Raw genomic sequence first — 15,163 nt, 5'->3', positions numbered from 1 at the left:
CTTCCTGGGACTGGGGGGCTGTGCTCCATGAGCAGACAGGGTACTCTGGAAGCACAAGCAAGGGTGAGTGGTTTGCCCCGTCCTACACGCTGAGTGAGGACTCCCTTAGAGACAGTTGGGGAAACTGAGCCACAGAGAGTGGTTCAGCTGTGGGACCCCAGGCAGTACCCCCAGGGTCCTCATCTTTGTGAAGGCTTTCTAGCTAGAACTCACCTGAAGTCACTGCCAGACCTAAGGCTTCTAGGGGTGTATATAGGGTGGGCGGCATGGAGATGAGGCAAGAGGGGCCCAGAGTGGGCCCCTGGGAAAATACATTCTCAGGAGGACTCTAGAAAAGATTTTACACCTTTCCTCATCCTTTCCACCCCCTTAGTGGAAGTGGGATTTGGGATTCAGGAAAGATTTCCTTGTTACGTGGCCAGAGCAGGGCCTCGAGGCTGGCTAGGCCTCCTTCGTTGTCTTTATGTAAGGTCATTACAGGCGAGGCACAGTATGGCACTCATAACCTTCAGTCACTTTATTTCCTAAACTGAATTGCTGATCATGTTACATTTTTTAAAACTCAAAAAAGGATTATAATGCCTTCTGTGGCCAAGATCAGGTCAGGGCAGCCTGTGTGGTCATCCATTGGTTCCAAGCCACTGGCTGCTTGCCTGTCATCAGTGACAAAGTTGCCTCCCGACCTGCCCTCGATGTGATTCAGGCCCCAGCCCTCAGACCCAGGCCAGGCCAAGGGCCCAGTTCTTGAGCTTTGGCGTTTCCAGAAGTCCTGCTATAATGGTAGGGGGAACCTGTTCATCCCAGAGTGTGTCTGAGGATGTCTGGTGTTTGTCCAGTCTGGTGTGTGTGCCTACAGAAGGCTGCACTGCCATAGGCTTTGTGGGGCATGCAGGGTTGGAAGGCGGTGCCCTTGGTGCGCTCAGGGAGCTGCTCTTCTGCTGAGCTCACACCACAGGGCGAGAACAAGGGTTAATGTGAGAGATCCTCCGTAGGCCTCCAAGACCAGCTGCAGCCCAGCCCGCTGGACTGGCACAGTCAGATCCCAGCAGTGGAATGGATCTTTGAAGGTGGCTTGGCCAAGTCCCTTTCTCCTAGTTCTGTAGGCAGAGGGATCTCCTGTGTTAGTAAGTAGCAGTTCCCTGCGGCCCCTTTGTCCAGTGGCCAACAATCTTCCTGCCGCATACTGTGCTTCACAGCTGAGTTTTTCGTTTTTCCCAGTGATGGGACATAGAAGTAATCATCATCTTCAAATCCTGAGCTACTTACCATCCTCCCTTTCCTGACAAATCTAGCTAACCTTGGGAGTTTTCAAGTTTCCCAGAAATGTGATTCTCCAACCCCCAAGTGCCCTCACTCTGCTCCTGGGACTGGCCATCTTGCGTAGCCCTGCAGCGCCCAGTTGGACCGGGGTCCTTTGCGCATACATGGCCCATCTGCACCCTGTCCTCCTGGGTCTCTCCTGTACAGGGAAGCTCCTGTCTTCGTTCATGATCATCTCACTGTTGGCTTCTGCCCACTGCTCCAGCAGCCTGCCCTCGCCAACTTACTGCCCATTTGTCTTTCCAAAGTGCCTGAACCAGTTTGTCTTCTCCACTTCTCATTCCACTCACACTCCCCAAGCACATACTTTCTGCTCTAGAGGATTTTTTTATACATTTTTTAAAAATATGTATTTGTGCATATTTTCATCACAGAACTATTTTGTGATTCAGCCCTACGCCCTGAGGGTTTCTGAGCCTGCTGTGTGTGGATGGAGTTTAGCAGGAGCATCTCCACCTGAGCCTCATCAGCTTTGGATGAGAGCCAGCAGCACCTGGCTAGCTGGAGCTCCTCAGTGCTGAGCCGAGCTGCCACAGTCTTTGTGCCCAAGAGCAGGCTGTCTCTGGTCAGAAGGGAAGGCGATGATTCCGGAAGGAACTGGGGATTCTGCGAGGACCTGAGTTCTGTTTGCAGCTGCCCCTCCCTTCAGCAAAGCCAAGGAGCCCCACATGCCCTGCGCTCCTAGACACGGGTGGTGCCTGTGGGGGACTTCCTGTCTGTTCGATTCTGGGCCCACTAAAATAGCTGCTTTTCCAATAAGGCAGCTGTGAGTACAGACCCACAAGCAGCTAGATGGTTGGGAGAAAATAGTGTCAAGTACAAAGATTGAGTGTGGAAGGTTTCAGACAAAAGAGGAATTTTAGTGATGTCTAGAAAGGACTTGTCTAGGCCCTGCGGAGTGAAGCTTTGCTCTCCGCCCTCCCCAGCCTCCTGCCCTGTCACAGTGCAGTTTCTTTTTTGTGTGGGACAGGGAATGTTGATTCAGTCTGAGTTTTTACAGACAGCAGCTACTTGGCGTGAAATGCGCTCACCTGTTCTAAACCCCGAGCTTTCACTTGGCCCAGCGTGTGCTGACCTCTTCTCTGGGCTCTGCCTGGCACCTGCGCTGCCAAGAGCCTCCCGGTGTGGTCACCCCAGGGGGCTCTCTTTGGACTCCTGAATCACCAGGAAGTCCAGGTGGAGAAAGCTGGCCCTCTGCTCTGAGTCTTGCACAGCCTTGAGGCAGGGCCCGCTCGGAGCCTTCCTGGGTTCCGTGACCAAAGTGTTTCCACAGCTGCTTTCTCCCAAAGAGTGGCTTGTAGTCGAAGCAGGCCCCTGCTGCGGACACGCTTCATCTCTGGCAGTCAGAAATGGATAGTTAAGTGTCTCTTATAGTGTCACATTTTTGTTTGTTTGTTTGGTTTTGTTTTCAACAAAGCATTTGGCCTCAGCACCTTGAGGCTCAGTGGCCAGGGACCTCCCTGCCCAGTGTCTGCAAGCAACCCTCTCCGAGTGAGCTCCTGGACACCGGCTGCTGCTGGGCCCTGCAGCCTGCAGCCCGTCTCCCGGGCTGGGTCACAGTCGGCCTGTACTTGCTGCAGCTGTTGGGGGTCTGTGTCGCTGAAGAATAGGAGAGCAGGGACGTGTATGCATGAGCAGCCTCTACTGCGGGCACTTCTTCCTCAAAAACAAAAACGTGCAGAGGGGAGAGGAGCTGGGATCATCCTAGGCTGGTCAAGGCTCCTGCCCCTGTGACAGCACCATCCAAAACGCTGCTGCTGAGGGTTGCCATGGCAGCAGTAACCGTGGAGAGCAAGGACCTTCAGTGCTCTTCAGAAAGAGCTAGTGGTTAGGCTGATGTAAAACACACTCAAGGGAACTGCTCAGTAGGCCACCCCCTGGGCCTTAAAGTCACCTGACCAACAAGGTGAAAACGGTTTAAAGACCTTGTCGTACTAGAGAAGTGCTGTTTTTCTTCCTGGATTTCACCAGAGCTTCAGCACTGCACAACTCAGAGGCACATAAAAGTAGATGTCACTAAGCAACAGGCCAACTTCATTCCTTGCCACCCTGAGCAGGCTGGGGGAGCCAGCTGGCTGGCAGTCACCGTGACAGAAACGGTGCAGAGCTGCTAGGGATTCCTGCACCAGGCTGTGTACCAGGTACCACCCTAGCTTTCAAGGACGAGGGCTGGCACATACGCCACCACCCTGGCCGTGATTCCAGGTGTGACCGCCGCAGTCCTGGGGCCTGCACATCACAGGTCTCTCGAAAGCCAGTGCCACCACCCAGCGTGGCTGTCCTTTCCTGTACCCAGCACCACCCCGCAGGCTCTGAGTGCCCCTCCTAGCTTGCTGCCTTCCAGCCTCCCGGCACTGGAGCCTTGTGTTCCAAGTGGATCCATTCCAGCCAGTCTCTGTTTGCCTTTGTGCCGAGAGCACCGTGAGTGTTCACTGCCCTTCACCTGTGTGCCAGGGCCCGGTTCTCTGCAACTTGCCGGCTCTCCTGTTATTTCCCACCTCATGCTTTTCTTTTCAGCTGAACCTTATTCACAGTGAAATCAGTAATTTAGCCGGCTTTGAGGTGGAGGCCATAATCAATCCTACCAATGCTGACATTGACCTTAAAGATGACCTAGGTAATTGGGGATGGGGATCGGCACCACCAGCTGTCAGGTGAAAAGTTATGGAACCCAGAATTTAGGCTTTTCCTCTTCCCGCACTTAAGAACAGTCAAGGCAGAACTCCAAGTCCGAGACTGACGTTTGAGTGTAGACACTGAGCGTCTGCTTACTCCAGGCCATTCCAAATGCAAATGGTTGGATGTGTTTCGTTTTATGTGATTGGCTGCTTTCCCCTCAATTGCAGATACATTCCTGTCTAAATTCTCTTCCATAATGATCAGACTGACTGCTGGTTACTTGGGGGGGATTTTAAAACATGTGTTTTCATTTTTTTTTTTTTTGTTATAACAAAATAAATTTCAGGTAACTACAAAATGATGGTTTCTCCATTTAAGCATTAATTAGAAGTGACTAAACTTTAAAACAAAGACAGGCTGCCTCTATATCCCATTAGACTCTTTAATCCACAAATTGGTTTCCCCAAGTTTACCACCTGGTGTTGCTTCTGCGTTTTCTGTGACTGAAAATGGGAGATGACTGAGTGCCTCTTGGTGAGGGACTTGCTCACGGAGGATACTACACAGAGGGGTCACCCTGTCTCTGAGCGAGTTCCTGGGGTGCAGGTGAATTCTGCCTAGAGTCAGGGTGTCTCCCCGCTGGGAAGGGTGGAGAGGCACCTCCTCATCTCTACCTGTAAGGAAAGGTCACTTCCTTTGCACAGCAAGCGCTCCTGTCCTTTCGGGTGTGGAGCTGGCCAGGGGCAGCAGGCTCGGCAGGTGCCCACAGAGGCAGCCATGTTTCTGACCCTTAGCTCCCTGTCTCTTGTTGGCCTTCAGCTGTTCCTAACTGGGAGAGACAGTCATTCTAGCACCCAGGCCTGGCTCACACACACTGGGCCCAGGAGTGGCCTGCAGACACGGGGCTGGCACTCAAAGCCCTGACTAAGCTAGGTCCCCACTTACTTATGCAGATGCTTTCTTTAAATCGGGGGTCCTTCTGAGCTAGAAAAGCAGGGGTCCTGGCCAAAGTACTTTTTATGTGAAAATGCGTAAAAATAAGATCTGCCAGAATAAGAGACAGGCCTGTAAAAACATTTCCACCTCCCGCGGGGAAAAATCAAGGCAATCCTACACACATCGGTACTGTTTGGCTTTTCAAGAGAGGGCTCTTGAAGGTAGGCAAAATGGTGAACGCCACAAGAGCAGAAGCCCTAGCCTGCAAAGTGACTGCTGCAGACTAAATGGAGAAACTTGTTGTTTTGGTTGGCCTGAAGGTCCACTTTTTTTTTTTAAACAGATGCCATGTTTTAGTAGCCTTCTCAGTGGGGTGCCAGTTTTTATAGGCCTTTGCGAAGTTAAATGGGGCATTCGTTGTTTTGTTATTTCTTTTAACCTTTGGAAATGATCTCATATGTGTGTTTCTCTTTATTTGGACTTGTCATTCAAATGTTTAATTTAAACATGTCACATTTGATATTCCTCCTCCTCCTGTCCTCACCCCCATCCACATGTGCGCACACTGCGTGGACTGATTGCCCCTTGGGCTCCTATGTTGGGATCGACCAGGTAGGCCAGCCCTGCCATTGGGGCGTAGTAAATGTGCCTGTGCGTGGGTCTCGGTCCAACACAGTTGATATACATTTGTTTACCTGTTATAGTTGCAAGTTGTACAGGCTGACATTGCCTCGATCGACAGTGATGCTGTCGTTCACCCGACAAACACTGACTTCTACATCGGTGGTGAAGTAGGTAATGCCCAGCCGGGTGCTGCCGAGTGTGTGTGTGCATGGTCAGTCGGCCGCCGCAGACAGCTTGATCCTTTGACAGCTATGCAGGGCTGCATTCATTTCACACTTCCAGCTGTCCTGGCCTCCCGAGGCCTCCTGCCCCTGGGCTGTGAACCCAAGAAGCACAGCCGGCTGCCAGCTAGGATGTGCAGTGCAGCTCGCCGGAGGCACTTCTGGTTTGAAAACTGGTTCGGGCAGTGTCATTCTTTCTCTTGCTGCATGAGGCACGGCAGCTGGGAGACTGGGTTCACAGGTGTTTACACTGCAGGGAAGACGATGTGAGGTGGAATGAGTGGCACCCCTGCACTCTCAGGGACAGACACACAGATGCTCATGCCTTTCCCTGCATCAGAAGTCACTGGTCCCCTCCCGTGCCCCCAGGAACACGACAGTCACCTCCTTCTGCCATCTGGGGCTCAGGGAGTGCCTCCCTCCCCCCTGCGGTTCACAGTAGGCTGTGGGGTGACCACTGGTGCTGGTAGGTGAGGCAGAGAGTGCTGGCAAGGCCAAGTCCTGTGGCTGTAGATTCGCAGCCTGGCTGGCCGCACCCTGCTTTGAGAATATGCACAGGGGCTCCTGTCACGAGTAGGCAGCCAATGTTTTGGCAAGTGAGCGACGCTAGGGAGAAGGAACTGGAGTCGCAGCCTCGCCTGGGCGAGTCACCTGACTAGTCACTCTCCTCATCTACGGAACAGTGAGAATTATAGCAGATGAAGCAGAGCTCCTTGTTCTGTGCCTGGCTGTGCTTTCTCGCTCTTGTATGGTTTTTACAGTGTGAGAGCAGCATTCCCACTGTGGATTTAGCTAGCAGCTTCCAAAGAGAGCCGTTGCATTTCTCCTGAACACCAGATGAAGGCATCTTGAAGGACAGAGGGACGAAAATCTTCATGAGGGGCCTGGATGCAAGATGCACAGGTGTCCAGTGCTCGTGTCACTGTGCAGTCTCCCAGCCACCGTGACTTGGGCCAGTTACTGTCCTGGACATTCTGTATTTAGTACATGGATGGAAAGATAGACTGGGTGGAAAGTCAGCATTTGCCACGTTTGCCGGACTGAAATGAAACCAGGCCGGGAATGGTTACACCCCCTTCTTTCACAAGGTTTTGGAGGAGTTTAAGAGCTCGTAAGCAGGCAGCTGAGGAGGAAGATGCTGCCTTTCTTAGCAAATGAAAACTTGAAGGGCAGGGGGAGATACTTGCTTGGAGAAAAACAGGTGGACAGCTCAGAGCTTGTCCTCCAGTTAGCTGGGAGGGAGAGACGAAGGCCTGGGCTCGTCTTCCCACCTGGGACGTCGGGTAAAGAGGAGGTTGTGAAGCCTCCAGGCAGGAGAGGAGATGCCGGTCTGCTGGAGTGCACAGAAAGCTCCAGTGCCACAGGGACAGCCCCACCAGGAAGGAGAGCTGGCGGCCTCGAGGTGGGGCTGCTGCCAGCTGGGGAGTAACAGCCTGCTGCGCCACCCAGCGGGACCCGCCCTGGGATAGTGATGGCACTGAAGGGTGTCCCCTGGCATCACCCATCCATGTGCATCTGCAGTATTCAGGACCTCGCCCAGGGTCACTCACTGCCACAGCTGGAAAAGAGCCTCTGCAGCGCAGAGATCCTGCCAGGACCCGAACCCAGTCTTCCAGAGCCCACTTCATTGATCCTCTGCTCAGTGAACCAGTCCAGACCAGTACTGACCCCGGCCTTTCCTTACAGTCCCCAAACAATGATAAGCCAGATTGCATACTTGGCCTCAATTGGTTCCAGCTCCCACGTTGGTGCGTGAGAAGGGAAAAGAGGAAGCAAGGATGCAGTGCCTCCCTTTCTCATTATTCCATGTGAGTTCCTGAGTCCCAAGACTGCTGGAAGAAGGAATCCGAGTGCAGGAATGCGTAGCCCCAGTGATTAACTTTTACCATCGAAAGTTCTTTCTAACAGTGAAATAGACCACAGGCTTAGCCTGACATTTGTCCAAGCCTAAATTTCCGCTTAGGCTGTTTCGAACACTGATACCTATGCCTGCTTTCTAAGCATGAAATAATGATCTTGTTCTCATGGGAGTAACACATGTTTATGCTTGGGGGCAAATAAGCCAATTGCTTTATGATTAACCCTGAAGTTAAGCCTCAAAAGCAAGAGTATTACATTAAGAGTGTTGACAATACGGTTGAAAATGGGCCTGTTTCTTGTTAAAAAGTACACGTATGTCTACATGAACATGTGCATACATGTGTGTGTGTAGGAGTCAGTCCTGATTGGGTTGGTTGCCTGCACCCTAGGGTTTAATTTTTAAGTTTGGGAAATGCATTGAGTGTATTTTAACTTGTAAATTTCACTTCTAATTAAAGCAATGTTTAATTATAAGTAAAAATTTTAAAGTAAACACTCTTCCTAAGATCAAACACCTTTAATTATCCATCAGCCCATTTTCTTACACATACTCTAGAAAGGAGTTGGTGGTCTTAATATACTACTGATTTTATTTTACCTTCCAAAATTCCCAGTTTCTAACCAAAAAGTAGAGAATGGGGGATGAGAATCTTAAGTAGCCTAGCCTGGAGCGCATTCGGTTCCTTCCCTCAAACTTGAGAACGGGCACAGAGGGATGGCTAGGCCAGGGCAGCTGGGCAGAAGCACATGGGCTCCCCCGACTGGGTCAGTCCGAATTTAGACTGGAGATGCCTTTTTCTCAGCTGCATAGATACTTCAGGGGAACCTGTATCAGGGTTTCATCCAGGTGTCTCCATTTCCTGGCTGGTGCAGTGGAGCCCCAAGCCTGCTCCCTCAAGCACACGGCCCATTCAGCTGCCATCTCTAATGCTTAACTGAATTAGAAAGGTGAGCGGCTCTGGAAGTGACACTGTGACACTTGCCAGTCACAGCTGCTGCGGCTTTTCAGGATGGATGAAGGAATGAGGGCCACCTGAGCCAATGAGCAGTGATGCGGGACCCAGAGTTTGTGTCTCTCCGCCAGCTGAGTGCTCACATTAACTCCTGCCGCACAGCGCAGCTACAGGTCGGTCCCTGCCGGCGGCCTGGGTTCTAATTTGTGATTATGTCCAGGCTGCTGGCTCACTCTTTTCACCCCTTCCTGGGGTTCTTTCCCCCTGCACAGCCAGTGTGCACAGGGGCAAGTTTCTCTGAGATAATGAGACTAGTCATTACAAGGGCCATCCCAACACACCTTGACTTGATCCAAACCAGATTTGGCCGGGTGCACTTTGAATTTTCAAGACAAATGGTGAATCTTAAGGGGAGTATTCTGTCCTCTTGTGAGGAAAAGTACTTTAAAATGTATGAGACAGAGGAAACAGAGCTTAAGGAAGGATCAGACCCCATTTTGGCCAAACTCTAAGGAATGCCGTTGTCACTGCTGTAGCTGCTGGCTGCCCCACGTGAGGTGGCTAACCTCGAGCTCCCACAGGTGTGTCCTCGTGGTGGGAACTTGGCTTCTACAGCAGGACTTGGTTACTTGTCAAGCACCCCAATCAAGAAAATAGGATGTTGCCAACCGCCATTTGTTGGTGTAAAAGCTTGATCCTTGGCAGCTCCTCCTCTCCCAGCTCTTACAGAACTCAGCATTCATCTTTAAGCTCTGCTTCTGATGTTGCCCTCCTTTATCTAAAATGATTCTGAATCCTTAGTGTAAGTGTAATGAAGAAAATACTGTCTTTTTTTTTTTTTTTTTTTTTTTTTTTTTTGTATTCATACGACACCAAGGCTGCAAAATAGGAGGTACACACGGTAACAGTGCTGGTGCAGAGATGGCCAGCAGGAACACTTTCCTCTGGGCCCGCTGCCAACAGCAGAGCTGGCTCCTGGGTGGGAGCAGGATCTGCTGCTTCTAAAACCTCCTTATTTGGGGCTTCTCCCCGGAGACAGCAGAAAGCCCAGGGCAGGCTTCAGCCTAGTAAGCCAGCACCAGCTGGTTTCTCACGCCAGTGAAATGCATGCAGGATGCTCATGTTCACCCCGAAGAGGCATCTTAGGTCTCCTGCGCATGTCTGGCCCCACGCAGGGGCGGCCAAGGCAGCTGAGCAGAGCAGCAGTGCCGGAGCAGGATGACTGCCTGGAGTTCATGTCCGTCTCAGCCAGAGTGTAGCTCCTGTTTTGCAGCCTTATGGAAATGTAGCTGATCCGATCATCTGCAGTATGTAATCACCTGACATGCTGAGTGTGTGTGTTGGAGACGCAAGGATGGCCACCTGACCTGCCCTGTCCTTGTCTAGGAAACACGCTGGAGAAGAAAGGCGGCAAGGAGTTTGTGGAAGCTGTTCTGGAGCTCCGGAAAAAGAATGGGCCCTTGGAAGTAGCTGGAGGTGAGGCGTGTGTGGGTGTGGCACGTGCAGAGTTAGGAGAGAGCTTAGAAGCAGAGATCCGTGGCAGTGCCCAGGCACCAGGAAGGTGGAAAGGCTGCTAGCTTTGCAGTTGGGATTTCACCCCACACATAACGTCAGAGGAGCTTCAGGTTCAGGTAAAGGACCTTTGCAATTTCTTAAAAATGATTTAAAATAGCTCCTGTGTGTTTCACACTAAGGAATACGGAAGATGCGTTCGGAGAGTTGAGGAGCTGAGAATTCAGGTAGTGGGAGTGGGAAATGCAGATCAGTACCCGTTGGTCTGCTGCCCGTGTTTGTTGTGGGAAGCTCGTGAATGCATAGTTCTCCTGTGCCAGCTGCACCCTTCCTCAGAGGGAAGAGGCTGAGTGGGAACTGGGGGGACTCTAGGACCTGCAGGCAGACTGCAGGCCCGCCTTTTGCAATCCCGGTGGCCAGCAGGGCGTGTGATAGCACTGGCCTTCCCCTTCCTTCCATAGAGTTCTGGTTTTCTCTGCATCTGTGTGATCCCCAGTGCCCATTCTGTCAAATCCTCTTTCTTTCTTAACTAAGTGTGGACTTCGGCAGTCACTACGCAGTGACCCCCCACAAACCCACTCTCAGGGCTCACCTGACCATGCCCCTCTTTGCCCAGTCACTGCTGGCTTCATCCTCGGCCAGTCTCAAGGCCTCACAGAAGGAGAGTGGCATTCCCTTTGCTCAGCTCTGCCCCTTCCTTCCATTTGTTCTTCAGGGAAGTTCCACAGAGGCCTACATGGTCACATTGTGCGAGGCAGGGCACACACAGCGTTATTGCCCCTGCCTGCATGTGGCCCACAGGCTACTTTCCGTCAGTGCTCCAGTGTCAGTCCTCCTGGGAGGGTGCCTGGGAAACTCCCCTGTAAACCGAGCTGATGCTAACCCATTAGACTACATGTCAGTCAAAGTATTTATGTTCAACATTTTTGGTTTTATTTATTTGAAAAAGAGGTCTTCCATCAGTTGGTTCACTCCCCAGATGCCCACAACAGTCAAGACAAGCCTAGATCAGACTAAGGCCAGGTGCCTGGAACTCCATCCAGATCTCCCACATGGGTGGCAGGGGCCCAAGGATTTGAGACTGCTTCCAAGGGTGTACATTAGCAGGAAGCTGAGATTACAGGTGGAGAGCAACTTAAATCCAGGTACTCCAAAACGGAATGCAGGCACCCTGGGTGGCATGTTGACTGCTGCACCCAATGCTGCGCCCTTGTTGTTGTCAATTTTGGAAATTTTAAGAAGAGAATAAAGAATATTCCCATGCCACTGCCCAACGATGACCACCATTCACCTGTTGGTTTTCATTCTTGAGCAGCACACGAGTTAGCGTGTTACACACCCCAGGGTTGGGTTTGTGAAGGCCAGCACTTCAGCCTTGCACTGTCGAGTGGCCTCGGTCATCCGAGGCAGGACTTGGCCACAGTGTACCTGAGGGACAGGGATCCGGATCCATCCTAGAGAAAACCAAGCTAACTCTGCCCATAGTCAGCAGCGTTTGTCCTAGAGTGAGGCTGTCCAGCAGCAGAGGTGCCAGTCTGGCTGCGGAACTGCTGGCGTGCACAGGTTGCTTTGTCCTGCATGGTATTGGCAAGAGTTGCATTATCTGCACATGAATCCACTGGAGGAAAGGCTGGAGGAGACAGAAAGAGGCAGGTGTTTTGAGGCTGCAAACGTTCCAACATGTTTGCTCAAGTTAGGAAAATTCCTCGTGCCGGTGCCTCCCTGATGCCAGTTTTCCCAGGGTGCTGGCTGTCCCCGAGGGAAAGGGTGAAGTGCTGAGCATCACCGGTGGTTTGAGCGCCTGCTGGCAGTCTCAGCAGGTGACTGTGTTCCTCCTTGGACACAGGGCCAAGGGGATTTACTGTGGCAGCAGAGCGGGCCTGCGTGTGCGGAGCAGCTGAACTCACTCTTGGTCTCGTCCCCTCCAGCTGCCGTCAGTGCAGGCCACGGCTTGCCTGCCAAGTTTGTGATCCACTGTAACAGCCCAGTCTGGGGTGCGGACAAGTGTGAGGAACTCCTGGAAAAGACAGTGAAAAACTGCTTGGCGCTGGCCGATGATAAGAAGCTGAAATCCATCGCATTTCCGTCCATTGGCAGTGGCAGGTAAGGGCACACCAGTGCTGCCATGCAGGTCACGGTGTATTTTTGTGTCCAGCAGGGGTGGGGGATGCTTTTTCTGCCAAGGACCATGTACGGATTTGTGACATTGTTTGCAGGTTGTACAAAAATGAGCCTGCCCCAGATGCACTGAATTTCCGGTCCTGGCTGCGGCGTTCCCTGCCCCTAGTCTATAGGCCCCAGTCGGGGGGCTCTGTCTTCATTGGGGAGACAGAAGCACACCCTGGGGGGCCTACATCTAGCAACTGCGGGGCCAGCTGGAGAGAGTGACAGCAGATGTCACCACAGAGGGGTTACTGAGATTCCAGTGGGTGGCAAGCACGGGCAGGGTGACTGGTTCCCAGGGTCAGTTGTCGCCAGTTAGGGCTTTGTCCCTCAGCCTGAAGAAGGGAATGCTAAGAGTGAATCAGGGCTGGGCCCAGCCTCGCCTCCCATCCACAATGGGTCCTAATGCAGACAGGCAGGACGCAGGTGGGACTCAGCCAGCCTGTGGGAGCAGCACAGCCTTCTGCCCTGCTGCGAGTCCTGGCTCAGCCACTAACGCGCTGTGTCAGTGGTGGGAACCGTTGTTGTGCCAGACAACACAATGTTGTTGTGCCATTTGGGTATTTGTGCCAGCATTCATGGGCCATGCAGAATTGTCAGCCTATAAACTAGCCTGCTGGAGATGGTTTGGATTTCAAGTCCCACCTTGGCAGGGCCGGACAGTCCCCACCCGAGTGATCCTAAGCACCTCCATGCAACCTCTTGGGGTGCTCTGCAAATTCAGACACCCTCAGGAGGTAGCGACAAGGGCCCGGTGGGCGGGGGACAGAGGCAGCACCGCATCTGAAATTGTCTCATTTCCCAGCATCAGCAGGGCCCTTGCAGGCTCTGGGTTGGCTGCGGGAGCAAAGCGTCCAGCTATGAGCATGTTGTACCTAGGAGGGGCCACCGGCTGGGTTCTGTGTGGGGCCTGGCCCTGCTGTCCCTGTGAGCAGCAGTCCTCAGAACCGTACCTGATACTACAGCATTCCCTGTCTGCACTTCCCTTCCAAGAGCTGATTCTGCCATTTCCGGCTTCAGTGGGCCTCGGAATTTGCCTCCGTAGACACTGCTATCACTGAGGTCCCCATCTCAAGTGACAGAACTAGCTCTGGGTGTGCTTCCTGTCATTTCACATGCACACAGGCACTGCTGCACTTCAAGGGTGTGCTCTGTGCGGCTGCAGCAGGCTTCCCCGAAGGAAAGCCATGTGGGGCCTGGGCCGCACCCCACAGCCACCGTGCCTGCAAAGCCGGCTCCTCAGCACGTGTGTGTGTACTGCACCTACATGTTCAGTTACTACATGCTTGTTCGTTCCAGTCTCTCTTGCCAAGCGCATATGTGGAACATCATTTTTAAAAGTCAGCACCATTTCAGTGCATATTGAAAGCAACAGCTAACAGAGCGCGCGTCTAGAGGCTCTGAGAGTACCTGGCAGAGACAGGCAGTCTGGACCTCGGTGCTGCAGGCCCAGGCCCACAGCAGAGTCAGGGCGCTCCTGGATCACTGCGAGAGGCCGTAATCCTCTCTCCTCGCTCGCCCTAGCACGTCCGCGCTGGGGCACTGCACTGCTGTGTGACTTCTGGGGAGTGAAGCAGCCTCCCTGACTCCGGACTTCCTTATCAGCAAGCCAGGCAGCAGGGCCTGCCTGGCTGCGCCCAGGGCTCAGTTAATTAGTGTTTCGGATGCACTTTGATCTGCGCTGATGAAAGGTGCTTCCGAAGAGAGGCACTAGGGCCTTTATTGGAAGCAGTAATTTCACGCTCTTTCATATGGTTATGGGGACATTTTTAATTGAAGCATAAAAGTAATTCCCATAAAAGAGCATCTGTTATTACGAACTTATTTACATTTTTCATGGAGTAAAATGTTTTTAAAAATAATCGAAAGCTTTTAAGAGGGCGGAATGCCAAAGGCAGCACATGTGCACGGCTCCCCGGGCCCACATCTGTCGGGCAGACCTCGCCCCGCAGAGCCCTGGAAACAGCTGCCCTCTCTTTCATGAGTAGGGACGGGATTACACCAGAGCCAGCCAGTAAATCACCGTGGGTTTAGGAGGGGAAATAAAACAGCTTGTTTGTGGCATCCAGTGTCTCTGGCGTAGAAGCCACGCTGGAATTACAGCACCGTGAATGCACACACGTTGGTGACAGAGCCAGGGCTCACTTTCTCCCGCACGGGCAGCTCGGTCACACGTGGCCACGTGGAGATGGCCACGGGCCTGGCGTTGGAGTGCATCGCTGGCATCCGGACGTGCTGTCCTCTACCACGCTGGTCACAGTATTTATGGACTCCCCCACTGCCTCGGCGACCCCAGTCCAGAGGGGCAGTGCACAGGGAACAGCTAGTTTGGGGCTTTGATTAAACTTTCCTGAGATTTATGAGCTTCACGGAAAGCTATTTTGTGTTCTTCAAGTGCCCATTAAGGGCATTCGCTGAGCCCCAGGCACTGTGCTAAACGCTTTATCTGCATTATCTCACAGCAACTCTGCGAGGTGAACAGTGTTATTAAGTCCATTCGGAAGCAAAGAAGCCCAAGCTTAGAAAACTTGAGAAGCTCACCTGAGGGTCACACGCTTGGTAAAGCCAGAATTGGATCAGAGGCCCTTGGCTTCAAAGCTTATTGCATTAGACGCATGGGACCCCACTCCTGTGTCTTACCCACCCAAGAATTGGCCTCAACCTGCCTAGGTACAGCCCTCTTGACCCTCCCTGCCCTCCTGACACTGGTGTCAGAGGTCTCTGCCTTGAGAATTACTCATTAGCCACAAACTTGTGAGCCCCAGAAGGAAAACGGTGACAGGGCCTCCTTGTCACCCCCCATGCACCACTGCCCCAGCTCAGTCTCCAGCCTGCTTCCCTGGTGACTGGTTTCCCATGGCTTTTAACACTCAGGCACTTAGGAGCCAGGCAGAACACAGCAAGGCATGAGGGCCCAGGAGCAGCCAGCAGTGCGGTGTGGGCTGGACCCAGTTC

The 15,163-nt window shown here is 52.6% G+C and overlaps 1 protein-coding gene across 9 annotated transcripts in view; it reads left to right on the top strand.

The window, feature by feature from the left end:
• Positions 1-15,163, top strand: part of MACROH2A1 (macroH2A.1 histone) — a 64,618-nt gene that overhangs the window by 45,124 nt on the left and 4,331 nt on the right. For 5 of the 9 annotated variants that reach the window (XM_070076116.1, XM_051843403.2, XM_051843404.2 and 2 more), the window contains exons 6-8: positions 3,838-3,937; positions 9,920-10,009; positions 11,974-12,148. In XM_070076116.1, coding sequence (XP_069932217.1) covers positions 3,838-3,937; positions 9,920-10,009; positions 11,974-12,148 — 365 coding nt within the window. Of the gene's footprint in view, positions 1-3,837; positions 3,938-5,579; positions 5,671-9,919; positions 10,010-11,973; positions 12,149-15,163 lie in introns of all 9 variants that reach the window. The other 4 variants (XM_070076118.1, XM_070076117.1, XM_051843406.2 and 1 more) reach the window with 1 other exon arrangement.

Source organism: Oryctolagus cuniculus, chromosome 6 (genome assembly GCF_964237555.1).
Source record: "Oryctolagus cuniculus chromosome 6, mOryCun1.1, whole genome shotgun sequence".
NCBI classification, from domain to species: domain Eukaryota; kingdom Metazoa; phylum Chordata; class Mammalia; order Lagomorpha; family Leporidae; genus Oryctolagus; species Oryctolagus cuniculus.
This window is presented reverse-complemented; position numbering and strand designations above follow the sequence as displayed.